The sequence below is a fragment of the Scyliorhinus torazame genome, chromosome 14 (assembly GCF_047496885.1).
Source record: "Scyliorhinus torazame isolate Kashiwa2021f chromosome 14, sScyTor2.1, whole genome shotgun sequence".
Lineage (NCBI taxonomy): Eukaryota > Metazoa > Chordata > Chondrichthyes > Carcharhiniformes > Scyliorhinidae > Scyliorhinus > Scyliorhinus torazame.
The window spans coordinates 62,803,413-62,820,504 of NC_092720.1; the positions used below are offsets into that span (position 1 = coordinate 62,803,413).

General features: G+C 44.1%; 1 protein-coding gene across 5 annotated transcripts in view; it reads left to right on the top strand.

Annotated features, from left to right (window-relative positions):
• tmem44 (transmembrane protein 44) overlaps window positions 1-17,092 on the top strand; it is a 51,979-nt gene that overhangs the window by 12,359 nt on the left and 22,528 nt on the right. For all 5 annotated transcript variants that reach the window (XR_011934472.1, XM_072474299.1, XM_072474296.1 and 2 more), the window contains exons 4-7: window positions 5,262-5,416; window positions 8,853-8,939; window positions 11,489-11,659; window positions 15,223-15,366. Coding sequence is in view for 4 of the 5 variants with exons in the window: in XM_072474299.1 (XP_072330400.1) it covers window positions 5,262-5,416; window positions 8,853-8,939; window positions 11,489-11,659; window positions 15,223-15,366 (557 nt within the window). In the remaining variant the exon portion in view is untranslated. The remainder of the gene's footprint in view (window positions 1-5,261; window positions 5,417-8,852; window positions 8,940-11,488; window positions 11,660-15,222; window positions 15,367-17,092) is intronic.

Here is a 17,092-nt window from a genome sequence, read left to right on the forward strand (position 1 = left end):
CCCTTATCATTCCTAACTCTACCAAATCCCTCGCCGTCTCCTGCTTCCTCAACTGATGGGCCAATATCCTATTCCCCTTCACCCCACACTCATATACAGCGCCGCTTGCCCTCTGAAACTGTCCCACCGCCTTCGCCGTAGAGACTAGACCAAACTCCATCTGGAGCCTCTGCCTCTCCTTCACCAACCCCGCCTCCGAATATCACCTGTTCATCCTCAAAATCGCATCCACCAGCCTTGCCCCTCCTCCTGCTCCGCCTTTTCCCTCTGCGCCGAATCAATATCAACTCCCCCCTGACTACAGCCTTAAGTGCCTCTCACAACGTGGCGGTTGTGACCTCCCCCGTGTCATTCAACTCCACGTAGCCTCAAATGGCAGCTCTCACCCGCTCACACACCACCTCATCCGCCAGCAACCCCACGTCTAGCCTCCACTGCGGCTGTTGGGCCCCCCCTGAGCTACTCTCAAATCTACCCAGTGCGGTGCATAGTTGGAAACTACAATCGGCGAGTATTCAGTCGGCCACCCCCGCCAGCAGCGCCTAGTCCAGAGCAAAAAAGCCAATTGGAGTACACCTGATGCACATGGAGAAGTATGAGAATTCCTTTGCCCTCGGCCTCCCAAACCTCCACGGTCCACCCACCCCATGCGCTCCATGAACCCTCTCAGCTCACTTACCACTGCCGACACCTCCGATGACTGACTGAGGACTTAACCGGTCTACGCTCGTATCGATGACCATATTAAAATGCACCCCTCCCTCATGATCAACCGAGGCGAGTCTCCAACACTCGCCTCATAAGATCCACGTCGTCCCAATTCAGGGCATAAACATTTACCAGAACCATCTGCATTCCCTCCACTTTTCACCATTGATCCCTTCCCAACTGTGCCACACCAACCACACACTTGTCAGCAACCCCCTTTCTCTCTTCCCCCCCCCTCCCCACCACCCTCAAACAAAGAACTAACCCCGTTTCCGTCCCCCCCCCCCAATACCTTCCCACTGGCAACTTCCCACCTCACCCCTGCCTGGCTAGCATGGTGGCCCCAACCCAATGCCTCCAACTTGTCACCTGCCCACCAATACTTACAAATGTGAGGTAATGCATTTTGGAAGGTCTAATGCAGGTAGGGAATATACAGTGAATGGTAGAACCCTCAAGAGTATTGAAAGTCAAAGAGATCTAGGAGTACAGGTCCACAGGTCATTGAAAGGGGCAACACAGGTGGAGAAGGTAGTCAAGAAGGCATACGGCATGCTTGCCTTCATTGGCCGGGGCATTGAGTATAAGAATTGGCAAGTCATGTTGCAGCTGTATAGAACCTTAGTTAGGCCACACTTGGAGTATAGTGTTCAATTCTGGTCGCCACACTACCAGAAGGATGTGGAGGCTTTAGAGAGGGTGCAGAAGAGATTTACCAGAATGTTGCCTGGTATGGAGGGCATTAGCTATGAGGAGCGATTGAATAAACTCTGTTTGTTCTCACTGGAACGAAGGAGGTTGAGGGGAGACCTGATAGAGGTATACAAAATTATGAGGGGCATAGACAGAGTGGATAGTCAGAGGCTTTTCCCCAGGGTAGAGGGGTCAATTACTAGGGGGCATAGGTGAGAGGGGCAAGGTTTAGAATAGATGTACGAGGCAAGTTTTTTACGCAGAGGGTAGTGGGTGCCTGGAACTCGCTACCGGAGGAGGTAGTGGAAGCAGGGACGATAGGGATATTTAAGGGGCATCTTGACAAATATATGAATAGGATGGGAATAGAAGGATACGGACCCAGGAAGTGTAGAAGATTGTAGTTTAGTCGGGCAGCATGGTCGGCACGGGCTTGGAGGGCCGAAGGGCCTGTTCCTGTGCAGCACATTTCTTTGTTCTTTGTTCTTTGTAATCCCCCCCTCCAATCCCGATCATCCTGACCTTGAACTCCCAAAGAGTAACTAAAGGCAAACTCGCCATCACTGCTCCCTTGCCAAGACCTGCCCAAAATATCCACCCCAAACACTTTACAAGCACACAAAACTCCTCCAAAGTTCAATGTCCTCGCGCTCCCCCCAGTCCATTGTCCCTCGCAAAGTCCGTCGCCTCATCTGGCGTGTCAAAATAAAGCCTGTTTCTGAAAAGTCACCCACAGTCGGGTCAGGTAAAATACTCCAAACTTCACAACCTTCTCAAAAAAGACAGCCTTTATCGGGTTGAACCTGTCCCTCCTCTTCGCCAACTCTGCACCCAGATCTTGGTACATCAGCAGCTCCCTCCCTTCCCAAGTACACTTAGCTTGCCTCTTTCAACGTAGAATCTTTTCTTTATCCAAGAAGCGATGCAGCTGCACCACCATCGCCCCCGGCGGCTCCCCCATCTACAGCCTCCTCCTCAGCGCCCTGTGCGCTCGGTCCGCCTCAAAATGCTGGTCAAAGGCCCCCTCCTCCCATCAATTTCTCCAATATACTCGCCACATACACAGCAGCCTCCACATCTTCAATGGCTTCAGTCATCCCAACAATCCTCACATTTTGCCTCCTGGAGCAGTTCTCAAGGTCCTCAACCTTCTCCCTCAGCCTTATCATAGACCTTATCATAGAATTTACAGTGCAGAAGGAGGCCATTCGGCCCATCGAGTCTGCACCGGCTCTTAGAAAGAGCACCCTACCCAAGGTCCACACCTCCACCCTAACCCAGTAACTCCACCCAACGCTAAGGGCAATTTTGGACACTATGGGCAATTTATCATAGCCAATCCACCTAACCCGCACATCTTTGGACTGTGGGAGGAAACCGGAGCACCCGGAGGAAACCCACGCACACACGGGGAGGATGTGCAGACTCCACACAGACAGTGGTCCAAGCCGGAATCGAACCTGGGACCCTGGAGCTGTGAAGCAATTGTGCTATCCACAATGCTACCGTGCTGCCCTGGAGCCTCTTCAAGCTTTCCCACATCACTCCCAACGCCACCGCCAATGAGGCCATCTGTTCCTCATGCTCCCACACAGCCTTCTCCCCTTTCTGAATCACCCAGCCTTGGGACTCCAGCCTCTGCTCCACTCGCACAATCCCAGATCTCAGCAGCTCCACCACCTTGGCTATCTCCTCCAGGATTTCTTTCCTCTGCTGCTGGAGCTTGTTATTCAAGAACTCCACCAACTGCTTCGTCGACTACTGGGCAGGCAGCGCTCCCCCCACCCCCACCCCCCCCAACCTCTGCCATCTTTCCCTGTGGCACACCATGAAACCCCTCCTGCTCCAACTGCACTTTCTTTCTCAAGGTGTTGCTTGTCCGCTGACCAATGCACCAGCCACAACAGAGGAGTATTACCTTCCCTGGGCACTCCTGCACCTTTTGCCTCAAATATCACACCCTTCGGGTGGGACAAGAACGGAAAAATCTATCTTGAGCGGGAGCCACCACGTGTGCGACCACTCACTCCATGGCCGCCACTGGAAGTCTGTAAGAGATTTTCTGTTCATTTCCAGGCTGGGCTATCGATTCAGCCAGACAATAGAAGGGAGGCATTGGAGGAAAATCGTTGACGAGAGTTAAAGTGTGCAGAAAGATCAAGGAAGGTTAGGGGCAGAATTTGATGGCCCTCTAACTGGTGGACAAAACCGTCATTGCCCCCTTTAAGTTCCACTCTACAATATAGAGCGTACTGTGGTCAGTCACATGGGATACAATTGTGACATTGAATAGGGCCATTTGAGTGCTGTGAAAAGGTTGTAACATGGAGCTGCAGGAAAGATGAGCACAGATATTTTGGAAGGGATAACACATTAAAGATAACACTAAGATTGAGATGTGGAACTTTTGAGCGGTGTGCTACTTGTGGGAAATAAAACTTGGTGAGAAAGATGTTTGAAATTTACAAAATTAAGGTACATTCAGTGGTGTGCACCAACTCTGTCAACGGAAGCATTAGCACTGTGCTCAGTTCTGGTCTCTATACTACATAGCGGATGTTGAAACACTGGAAGTTATTAAAAAGATTTACGCGGCTGATAGCAGAACTGAGAGTTTGTAACTATTAGGGAGACTGAACTGGCCCGGGCTATTTTTTCTAACTAAGTAAAAATTGAGAAATGGCTTAATTGTCTTTAAAGTTATAAGTGGTTTGATAGGAAGGGTTTGAAGAGAGATGTTTGCAATAGTGAGGGAGTCAAATTCTACAGGTGCTAAATATGATATTCACTAGTACATCCAAAGCATAATTCAAAAGAAATCTCTTTACTCGAGAATGTGGATATCGCTACCACATGCAATGGTGAGGTGGATGCTACTGCAAAATTCACTGCAGTGTTTCAGATAAACTAACCGAGTAAACTTCAAAATGTTGGATTCTTTGTTGAATCTAAAGTGAAGGATTTATCCGTTATGATTTTGATGTTGCCACTCCACAAATAAGTTTCAAACAGTGCATAAGCCATTAATCTGTTTTTTTTATCTCAATAGTCCGATTCCATTTCTGCTTCAATACTGAAGCTTCTATACTGCCTATTGTTTTAGAATGCAACATTTGTACGGTAGTGGGTGTGTACTCTAAAAGTATATGTTAAGTTTTGTTACATTTCCATAGCCATACTTTTACGATTGTAAATTAGTACTTTACTTCTATTTGTATAGAAATTGTTGACTTGTCTTTTATTCTACTCTATGTATAGCTGTGGGGTATACTTGATATTCATATTGGAACGCTATGTGCAATTAGAAAACATGGAATTTAGGATGACGTTTTGAAAATTATGTTTTTGTAGGAAGTGCTGAGTCCTGAAAAATTTAATTAGAAATCCTTTTTTTTTCTGCTTGATTTTTAATTAGACACCGAGTCATATTTCAAATCACTTGAGGGCAACCACCCTTTTCATAAACCTTTCCTCTACCTTTGAGCAAGGGCAGAAACATGTTGGGAAACATTTGTACTCTAGGAAATCTTTGAATTTTGTTTGGCATGTAATTGTGTAATACACAAACCACAGATATACCCTTTTACGAACATACAAAACAGATGTGCAGGAAAACCTAGCTGGTGCATTGTCCTGTATAGTTTAATGTTGCAAATTAAGCATCATAGCCCCCACTGCTTTTTAAAAAAAAAACACCTCGGGCCAATTCACACAACCCACAAAGGCAATCAATATGAGCTCCAAATGAATGCAGTAAGGCACAAGGCACATCACCCAACATGATGCCGTTTTTTGTATTTATAATGTAATTGTACAAGGACATCTCCCAGTTTGTCACACTGTTTGTATTATATAATCAGATCAGCTTAGACTAAGAAATAAAAGAAGAAGAAGTGCCATGTTCATGGTTTGCTTACCTTTTGCAATGGGCACAAGTTACTACTGTTGGGCTTCCCCTGCTGTTCAAGTGGATATTCGTGGACCAAGAAGGAAACTGCTTACCACATTACTTCAGGTAAAGTAGTACTGATGTGGAACACCAGCTGTTCATTTAACCCAAACATAAATCATCTGGACACCTTGCAGGTTCAGAGGAAAGTTTGAATGAAGTCCTGTGCTTTCAGCCTTGTCTAGTTTTCCAGTTGCTAATCTAAATGGTCTGTCAATCTTTGTAGATATAACTGAATTGCTTCAGTTGTTGCACTTGGGAGGCATTAAATTGTCTGTCTATTCCAAGCCAGGAGTTTTGCTTTCCATTGATCTCACATAATTGAAACCTGTCATTGTTACCAGGTCATTATGAATGTCCTAATTTGCTATCTTGGTCTATTTTTCTCATTTGATTAAAATTAGTTCCCAGAAAATTGTACTGATGATTACAAAGTTTTTACAGCACAGCAGGTGCAAACTGGTGTTTATATTCCACATGAGAGTCTCAATTTTCTTTGTACAGCTCATCAATACAGCCCTCTAGTCCTTTTTCCCATATGTGTTTATCTAGCCCAGGCATTGTCAAACTCGGGGGCGTGACCCGCGGGCAGGTATCGGGAGGGTCACGGAGCCGTCCGTCGCGGTGCTCCTGATCGCGCAAATCTGCGCGCAACAGCCGCAGCAGCCAGCTTTTAATAATGCCAGCTGCAAGCAGCCTTCAAAATGGCCAGGAACAGATAAAAAAATATTCGGCCGCACTGTGCATGCGTGTCCGATCATCGGTGCGCATGCGGAAAACAATGCGCATGCACACCGATGATCGGGCACGCATGCGCAGTGCGGACACATTTTTTTGTTTTATACGGTCGCAGCCTTTTTTTTTCAAGTTCGGGGGGCCAAAGGGACCATTGGGGCCAAAGGGACCCAAAACCATTTCCTTCATTTTTGTCAGCAATAAACAAGGTAAGAGTAAACGGTGGGTCACGCAGATCGGCCGGCGTGGGTCGCAAAGGTCTGCCGGTTGGTAAAAATGGGTCCCCGGAAAAAAAGTTTGAAAAACACTGATCTAGCCTCCTCTTAAATACAACTACTCCTGGTGTTAGTGTTCAACTTTGTGTAAAGAATTTTGTCCTGTGTTCCACATTGGATTCATGAGTAACTATCTTATATTTATGGCCCCTAGCTTTGACTCACTTGCAAATGAAAACAACTTCCCTGTGTTTTTACTCTATCATAATCTTAAAGACCTCTATCATGTCACCCCTCACGCTTAGAAAAAAGCCCTACCCTGCTCAATTTTCCTAGTAGATGTACATTCTTGGTTCTGGATTAATTCTAGTGAATCTCCTCTGTCCCTTCTCCAGTGCCTCTATGTAGTGTTTATGAAATGAAGACCAGAACTGTCCAGAATGTGGCCTAAAGAAAGTTCTATATGAGTTTGGTATAACTTTTTTAATTCTATTCCGTTGGAATTGACCCCTAGAGTTTTGGTTTCTTTTTTATCTCATTCACCTGCAATGCATCCTCTGTTCCTCTTCTTTTGAACAAAATTAACTGCTCTAACCAGGGCTGGTTTAGCACAGTGGGCTAAACAGCTGGCTTGTAATGCAGAACAGGTGCTTTTCACAGTAACTTCATTGAAGCCTACTTTTGACAATAAGCGGTAATTATTATTATTATTATTATTGTAGTTCCATCCTACAAGTTTATTAATGTCTTCCTGTATATTGCAGACTCTCTCTGCATTTACTTCACTCTCTAATTTGATATTGCCTCAAAGTTTCCATTTGAAATTCTGATTCCCAAGCCCTGATTGTTGATCACCATTAATGTGAACAGTTTTTCAGTTTATGTGGAAACCAAAAATTCACAACCGGTGTGAATTGGTACATGTTATATGAATAGGGAAAACTACAACATTGTGCTGATTATTGAATTATAGGAATAAATAGAATTTGTATTTAATAATGGTTAAACTATTTTGGCTGTTCATCAAACTATTATGCAAGTTTACATAATGATCACAGATGCAATACAATTGAACCAGCTTCAGTGTGTGTGATGAAGCAACGTGTCATGATGGATAGGCATGGTCACGCCAAAAGATTTATTGGGTGTTCTCTTGCACAAGTCCGTTTAGCTTTGAAAATTAGGGTGCAGTTAAAATACTGTGCCCAGTTTTTGGTCTTGAAATGAAATGAAATGAAAATGAAATGAAATGAAAATCGCTTATTGTCACAAGTAGGCTTCTAATGAAGTTACTGTGAAAAGCCCCTAGTCGCCACATTCCGGCGCCTGTTCAGGGAGGCTGATACGGTCTTGGCCATGGAATGGATAAAGATTTACTAAGGTGATACCAGACCTAAGAGGAACCAGACCTATGAGGATAGATGAGCAAAATTGTTTAAGTATCAGAAAACTCAGTTTTGTTTCCCCTGATTGTAATTGGAAGGCATATATTTAAAATAATCACCAAGAGTAAAGGAAAAGAGCAATATAATTTTTTTCTGTTGAGTTTATAGGGTTTGGCTACTTTTATTAAAACAAATGCTGGAAGCAACCTTCTGAATTTTTTTTTGTAAAGAAGGAAAGTGGATAAAAAAAAGTTTTTTAAAATAAAGAATGGAAAAACTCTGACAAATATACATTTTAAAATTTAAAAAAGGTCTGGGAAAAGAGCAGCAGCAGTGTGGAACTTGAATGAGTTGCTTTTTTTAGAACCAGTGCGAGCATGATGGCTTTGCAAGTTCCAGAGAAATATATTTAATTTTTTGTTGTTTGATTCAATGTAGTCACACTTGTACTGTACTGACTACAGCTGAACATAATTTACTTCATGCTGTTGTCTTTCTTAAACACTGGAGACGTGTAGGCAGTGTTTCCGTCAGATTGATTTCTGTAACTTGAATATAAAGGGAACTGCAGCAATAGTCTCGAGATTCTGGATTGCTCCACAAGTCTACATGAAAGACAAGTAGCAAATATTCATATACTTCCTCCTTCTGTCTGTGGTATTTACTTAGAGCTGGTGTAAACGCCTGGACCTTGGCTCAGGAATTTTATGACAATATATTTGTTAATGCTCACTCTGGCTGTACCTTCCCTACAAATTGTAGAAAAGGGTGACATTTCCTCTGAGGAGATTATATTTATTTCTAGATCATTGCAATGTTAATGCCCTCGCGATTTCTCAAAGTCTTTCAGGATTTACGATAAATTCACAGGCATAAACCAGCTCTTCTTTGTTACGTTCTTGGTACTTACACTGAATCTGATATTGGGTACTCCTAGATATGAGAAGGATTTTTTTTGTTGTTGTTGTTTACTGGATATGCCTTTACCTTCTATACAGATCAGTAACTATCACAGGCATGCCTGCATTTCTTTTTATCGTTTCCTGAAAGATGTTTCTCTATATTTTAAGATATGCCTGTAAAGTTTGGCTGTGGCACGATCTTCATCTGTGAATATAACTAATATTTTAATGATTGGTTCATTTTTAAAATTATTTGTTTTTGTAGGACAACACAGAAATCATTGGTTATGCGCTGGGGGTGATTGCAGTGTTCATTGCCTGGACATCAAAGTTTCCACTGATTTTAAAGGCAGTAAGTAGGAATCGTCAATCTGAGTGAAAGAAATACCTAGGACATTTCTACATTTTGTTGAATGCAATAGTAGGATTTCTGCATCAAATTCTGGTTATGAAGCAATACCTTTGCTATTCCTTATGTGCTGGAGGTGATGGCCATGATGGTTTTCATTCTGTTTTGTATCTTTTTATATAACTCTGGTAGAAAGGGTAAATGTGATTTACCAATTTGTTCAGCTAACTGCTGTTGGAAAGAGTTTTCCGGGTCAACGTTGGGAGTGGCCAATATTTAAAGTTGTTCTGATACACCTGGTTTCAATGGTATGGTGCCATTAGCAGAATGAAATGTTTCAAGGCACTTCACAGAAATGTTTATAATGAACTTTCACACAAAGACATGTAAGGCAGACAACCAAAGGATCAAAGAGAGAGATATTAAAGTGTGTCTTAACAGAAGAAAGTACGGTTTAGAGAGGGTGTTCTGCAGCTTCTGGTCCTAGCCGCGGAAGACATGGCCACCAACAGTGGAGTAGTTAAAATTGGGGGAACTTAGGGCAGAATTAAAGGTCCAAATTAGAGGTATAGATATCTCAGTGGATTGTGGGACTGAAGGAGATTACAGAGCTAGGGAAGGACCCCACCTAACCTACAGATCCTTGGCAACTAAGGGACAATATAACATGGCCAATCCACCTAACCTACTTATCTTCTTAAAATAAATATTTTAAGTGATGTTTTCCAGTTTTTACAGAGTAACAGCTCATGTGTATCTGGTATTTACAAACAAGTTTGTGTCTTATTTACAACAGTTTTTACCTGAGGTCCACCTCCCCCTCCCCTCCCCTCATTAGTAGTTTAGTTCTCCTCTTAGTGTTGCTGTCTGCCCTGGGCGCCCCGGATTGTGCTCCATTTCTTTCTGCTGGGGCTTTTAGTTTTTATTTTAGGGACGGGGGGGCATGCATGGCCCTTCCCCTCCTCCCCTTGTCCCCATGCATTGTTTTGTGCTTCCCTTGGGTTCCCTTCCCTCCCTCTGCCCCTTTCTCATGTGTGTGCCTTCCCTTGTCTACCTCCCTCACTCCCCCCCCCCCCCCCCTTCCTAGTTGCTATTGGCCTCAAATAGGTCTTGGAACAGGCTGATGAATGGCCCCTACGCTTTGTGGAAGTCCTCGTCTGACCCTCGGATGGTGTCGTTGACCTTCTCCAGGTAGAGGAATTCCGCCAGGTCTGCCAGACAGTCTGCAGCTGTGGGTGGTGCTGCTGATCACCAGCCGAGCAGGTTTCTCCGGCATGCGATTAGGGATGCAAATTAGCTCTCTTCCCCATATGATCTGGCTGGTCCGATACCCCGAAGACTGCCACTCTCGGGCACGGCTCGACCCTCACCCCCACAACCTTGGACATTGCTTCGAAGAAGGCTGTCTGGAACCCGACATGTCTGGGGCAAGACCAGAACATGTGGGTGTGGTTGGCCGGGCCTCCTTGGCACTGTTCACATTTGTCCTCCACCTCTGGGAAGAATCTGCTCATTCGGCTTCTGGTTAAGTGAGCACTGTGCACCACTTTAAACTGCATGAGGCTTAGCCTTGCACAGGAGAAGGTGGTTGGCCCTGCTCAGTGCTTCGCTCCAGAGTCCCAACCCTCTTCCATCCCCAATTCGTCCTCCCATTTCCGCCTAGCTTCATCCAGTGGTAGCCTTGCCCTGTCCAGCAATCGTCTGTATATGTTGCCACAGTCCCCCCTCCTTACTGTGTGTTGATTATTTCCTCCAGTAATGTGTCTCTTAGGGCCCTGGAGTACTTAGCCGTCTCCTTGTGGAGAGAGTGTTTAATTTGGAGGTGCCCGAGTTCCTTTCCCGTCGGCAGATCCAGGTCCTCCATCAGCTCGTCCAAGGTCGCGGGTCTGTCCCCTATGTAAAGGTCCCTAACTGCTAGCGCCCCCCCCCGTCCTGTCTCTATCTTTTAAGGGTGGTGTCGAGCATGGCAGGCGAGAATTTGTGGTTAATGCAGATGGGGACCATGGAGGACATCTTGGCTAGACCAAATGTTGCCTCATTTGGTTCCACGTCTTAAATGTGGCTACCACCACTGGGCTGGATGTGTACTTTGGGGGGGGGGGGGGGGGGGGAGGATGGGAGCGCTGCAGTGGCGAGGGCTTGGAGGGTCGTTCCCTTGCAGGAGGACTCCTCCAGCCTCATCCATTCCATGTTCAGTTCTCGTATGCATCCCCTCATCTTCTCGGCTGTGGCCGCCCAGTGGGAGTACTGTAGATTTGGCAGGGCTAACCTGCACATCTTTGATCTATGGGAGGAAAATTGGAGCACCTGGAGAAAACCCACACAGACACGAGGGAAGGTCAAGGCCAGAATTGAATCCAGGTCCCTGTGAGGCAGCAGTGCTAACCACTGTGCTGTCCCGGTAATAAGGACACGGATAGCTGAAATTTGGATGGCCTCATGTTTTTGGAGCATAGCAAGTGGATGGCTGGCAGGAGTGTTTTAATGTAGTCATGTTTAAAAGTAACAAAGCTTGAAATTTTTAATGTATTAAATATTTTTCTAATTTACAGTCTAGGGGGAAGATTGATAAAAGTCTCCAGAAATGGGCTCTGATCCTTTCAATTCTGGCGGGTGTACTGTATGCTGCCGCCATTTTGGCACATGAGAAAACACCTGAGTTCATCCTGCAATCTTTACCCTGGCTCCTTATCTTTCTTGGTGGTTCAGCCCTAGATATTTCTGTATCCTTTTCAAATGTTTGATATTTTCTCTTGGGATCCAGGAATGTAACCAAGCATATTCTTGGAAATGGATGTGTCCACGGGTTTGATATTTTTGGTTTAACGGAATAGTATGATGCTTCAATTAGCCAAAATTATAAGTCTTATTAAATGTTATTCTTTTTAACAGTTTAAGTGGCATATTTTAATGTTTTTTAATATAAATTTAGAGTACCCATTTCTTTTATCCAATTAAGGGGCAATTTACTGTGGCCAATCCACCTACCCTGCACACCTTTGGGTTGTGGGGGTGAGACCCACGCAGACAGGGGAGAATGTGCAAACTCCACACGGACAATGACCCAGGGCCGGGATCGAACCTGGTCCCTTGATGCTGTGATGCAACAGTGCTAACCGCTGTGACACCATGCGCCCATGTTTTAATGTTCTAATGAAACAGGATTATATTGTGTTTGGCTTTTGGTACAGTTCTCCGCAGAAACAAATGAATTGTGTGGCCACCTGTTGCAACCTGAATCTTTCTGTTAATTTGGCAACCACACATAGTCAATTCAATTATAGAAAATTAAATATTTAAGATGTCGCTCTGATACATGAGTGGAAGTGTCAGTATCATAGAATTTACAGTGCAGAAGGAGGCCATTCGGCCCATCGAGTCTGCACCGGTTCTTGGAAAGAACACCCTACCCAAGCCCACACCTCCACCCTATCCCCATAACCCAGTAACCCCACCCAACACTAAGGCCAATTTTGGACACTAAGGCCAATTTAGCATGGCCAATCCACCTAACCACATCATTGGACTGTGGGAGGAAACCGGAGGATTGGGAGGTGGGTATTGGTGGTGGGCGAGGGGGGCGGGGGCAGGAAAGAGTTGTCCAGCTGGTTCACAGTTCGGGTCAGATTGTGGGCGTAGTCCAGCTGGGTCAGGGTTCGAGTTGGGGGTGGTGCCCAGTCGGATTGGGTTGTGGTGGTGTGGTTGAGGGGGAGGGTGCTGCCCAGGGTCAGCGGGAGGGGGCCACCCAGTTTGGGATTGAGAGTCGGGCCCATGGGATATACCCTGCAGGGTGTGGGGGGTCGGTCTGGGTGTTTTAAATAGTTACCCACAAGTTAGAAGAGGTTTTATTTCTTCTAGCCTTTTTGGAGTAGCTATTAACATAATCCTGTTGGAACCATCCAAAGTTAGCGATTTAAGTTACATTTTTGGCTATTTCCCAATGCAGCAGGGGAACAGTTGCTGTGCCAACCCTTACCTGGGATGTTCTGAGAGGAATTCCCAGTGCATCTTTAGGGTGCCCCCCCCTAAATCCGATGCTGGGGAGTCTGGAAGTTATGGCCCTTTGTTTATTTTCAAATATGATGTTCATCAAAATAGATCATATTTTAAAAAATGAAATGATACCACTCCTAGTAATTGGCATTTTGCCAGCTCTTCACCAGATGCTTCTGATTTTGTGTTTAGATCACATGTTTGAGAAATGTTTGGAAAGATTATTCTGACATTGACCTCTGGCTCAATCCAACTTGGGAGTGTTTGTGATGTTGCTGCGTATGAATTATAAATGCAGATCATGCTCAATGTAACGCAGAACCTGTTACTGTCACTGTAGTTATACAGTACTCCTCCCCCAGTCATATTTCTGATTTAATTTAATCAATTATAAGGAAGAACAAATGCAAATACTCTCAAAAACATTCGAGAGCTCGGACTTAACCACCTGCAAACCACATATTGTATTAAACCCATATCCACTGACAAATTCTCAATACATACAATTAATTTCTTACAAAATGCTGGCTAGATATTTGTAAAGTATCTTTCTGAGATTTCCTCCCAGGAAATACAAACCAGCTAGTGTTATGGAAGAGGCCATATCTTTTAAAATAAAAATTCCCAGTATAATATTGATTGGTAAATTAAACAAAACGGCTCTTAACTTCCTTGGAGTGGCGATCGCAGGTGAATTGCCTCTCCAGAGGGACTTGCGTTGCTGGAATTCCAAAGCCCTCGTCTTGCCCGACCTCCCTCAATCAGGTTCGGTAAGACAGGTGCAGCAAAGCGCGCCCCCAACCTGCATCGGTGTGGTGTAATTGGAGTGCAACGAGGAAGGACACGTCCACTATGGCTCTAGCTGCTGTAAAGCAGATTTAAAGGGACTATTGAAAAGTGAAGGTAAGTTTAAAGTTAAGGGGGAGTGGGAGTTCATACATTGGATTGGGGATTGGGAGGCGAGTAGGACTTGGGGGGGGGGGGGGGGGGGGGGGGCTGCGGTTAGGGGTTGGGGAAGCTGGACCCAGTTGTCACAGGGTGGGTGGATCCCAAGTGGGTCGGAGAGTTTGGTCTGGGTCTTTAAAATAATTACTCTGAAGTGGTTTCTTTTCCCTTCCAACTATTTCAGTGTAAAACTGGTGGAACCATCCGAAGTTTGCGATTTAAATCGCTTTGTCCCAACCCAGTGCAATTGTCCAGGGGGCGTTTGCCCTTCTGACGATTGCTGGGTAAATCCTTATGTGGGAACTTCCAAGAGGGATTCTCCAGCGTGTCATTGAGGTACTCCCCCAATGGGAACCAAGTGATTATGACCCATCTTGCGCCAAGAAATGGATAGTTGCAGAACAGAAAAGCCTTGTGGTAACTCATCAGTCTTCAAGCTTGGTTGTGGGAAAATTTAAAAATTGACAATAAAGAAACGATAGTTACGGAAAAAGGAGACTTCTGTTTGTACAATCTTATATATCCAGAGTGTTTCCGTAGATAATCTTGTATATCCAGAGTGGTTCCTTGGATAATCTTGAGTATCTATAGTGGTTCTTGAGCCAAATTCAAAGTATTTTCTGCACACAGCAGACCACTTGGCCAAATAGATCTATGATTGTTTATGCTCCACTTGATCCTCCTCCCACCCTTTATCAAGCTCCATCATGTTTATCCCCTTAAATGCATCTTATGATGTTTGCCTTAACTACTCGTGGTAGTGAGTTCCACCATTTTATACACTCACTTGCTAAAAAGGCTTTACCTGCATTCCCCATGAATTTATCACTGACTATGGTCCCTAGTTCTGGTTTTGCTTGCAAGTGTAAAAATATTTATGTCTCCCGAATTTTAAAAAAACTCTTTCGTAATCTTAAAAAATTCTACCAAGTCACTCTTCAGACCTCTCTCTCCCAGCAAAAATCTAGTACAATCCCATGAAGTGTGTGTGCAAATTAGTGAATCCATAATTACTTTTTGTCCGCAAGAGGCCATAGACATTTCTCTGTTAGAGAAAAGTGGTATAGTTTGATAGTTTGAGCGACACCACTTTGCATCAAGCATGACAAACAAAGAACCTCTCCTCTTGTTGCCTACCATGGGCGTGTTGAAAGCTTAACAGGTTGTATCAATCTGTTGGCCACTCCTTCCATGACCAACAAGGCTGGACTTGAACTCGGAGCTTCTGGTTCATAGGAAAACGCGCCACCTAGTGATCCGCAAGGCCTCCTGCAAATTAGTGAATAGTAACTGTTAAAACTACTTGCACAAATTCAAATGTCACTTTTATTTAACTACGTTCAACCAGATACTGTTCTTATCATGTCTACTGAAAGATAAATCTACTCGCCAGAATTGGGGTTTAGAGATGGTAATAGAATCTGATACTATCTCTCTGTTGGAATCTCCTGGACAGGAAATGGAAGAAGAGGAGGTTCAAGCAGAAGCACAGGTAATATAAAAATCAATAATAAGGAACATAATTGCTCTCTTCCCATTGTTTAGAGTCGATAGTCATAAAATAATCCTTGTTTAAGGTGCAATAGAAACGCGAGGGACTAATAAATCTAAGGGACTAAAAGCTGACTAATCCCTGCGGGCCAACATCTTAAGGGTTCTTAAAGAAGTAGTTGCAGAGATACTGAATGCATTATTTATTATTTTTCAAACTTCTCTGGATTCCAGAATGGTCCCAGTGGATCAGAAATTAGCAGCTGCAATACCTCTGTTCTAAAAAGGAGGGGGAAAGAAAACCGGGAACTATCGGCCAGTTATCCTAACATCCGTCTTTGGGAAAATGCAGAAATCTGTTATTAAGGAAATCTTAACAGTGTTGAAAATACTAGTACCATCAGACAGAGTCAATGTGATTTTACAAATAGGAAATCATATTTGACAAATCTATTAGATTTTTGAGGATGTAACTAGCCCGGTATATGAAGAGAGTCAGTAAAAATAGTGTACTTCGATTTCCAAAAGACATTTGTTAAAGTGCCACATTTTTTCTATGCAAGATTTTCTATGCCTATGGAGTAATATATTCGCATGAATGGAGGATTGGTTAGCAGGAACCAGCGAGCAATGATAAACGGGGCATTTTCAAGTTGGAAAGCTGTAATTAGGCTGTGAGTAAAAAGTGCTGAGACCTCCACTATTTACAATCCATATTAATTACTTAGATGAAGAAACCAAGAGCAATACACCCACTTTTGCTGGTGATGCAAAGCCAGCTAGAAATATAAGTTGGGAGGAAGATACAAAGAGTCTAAGTGGAAAACAAGGTGGATGATGGAGTATAAAGTGGGGAGGTTTGAGCTTAGTCGCTTTGGTAGCAAGAGTGGAAATGCAGATTATTTTTTTAAACGGTGAAAATTATGTTCAGAAGGGTTGGGTGTACTCATATACAAGGCACCCAAATTTAGCATGCAGGTACAACAAGGAATTTGGAAGGCAAAATACACGTTGGCTGTTATTGCATGGAGATTGGGATGCAAGAATAAGGAAATCTTAATTGTACAGGGCTTGGATCATGCAACACGTGGCGTACTGTGCAGAGTTTTAATCTCCATAATTAAGAAAGGATGTACTTGCACTGGAGATAGTACAGTGAAGATTGACTAGATTGGTTCCTGGAATATGGAAGGGTTGCCCTTTGATGAAAAGCTGAATAAATTGGCCCTATACTCTCTGGACGTTCAAAGAATGGGAGTTGATCTCAATAAAACACAAGATTCTGAAGGGGCTTGACAGGGTACACATCAAGTCGATGTTTTCCCTGGCTGGGAATCTAGAACACAGAGACAAGGGTCTTCCACTAAGGGGCTGATCATCATTTAGGGCTGAGAAGAGGAGGAATTTATTCACTTAGAGGGTTGTGAATTTTTGCAATTCTCTACACCAGTTGACTGTAGATATTCCATGGTTGAGTAAATTTAATGGACAGAATTTTTGATCTGTTGGACAATCTAAGAGTGTGGGCAGGGAAATGGAGTGGAGACAGAGGATCAGGTAGGATTGTAGGGGGGGGGGGGGGGTTGATATGGTCCACTCCTCCTATTTGTTATGTTCTATTTACAGAATCAACTGAAGGTAACATAGTGACAGTCATGAGTTTAATAGGTTTTTTAGACCAGATATAACACACTAGTTACAAAGTGCAAACATACAACTGTGACAAG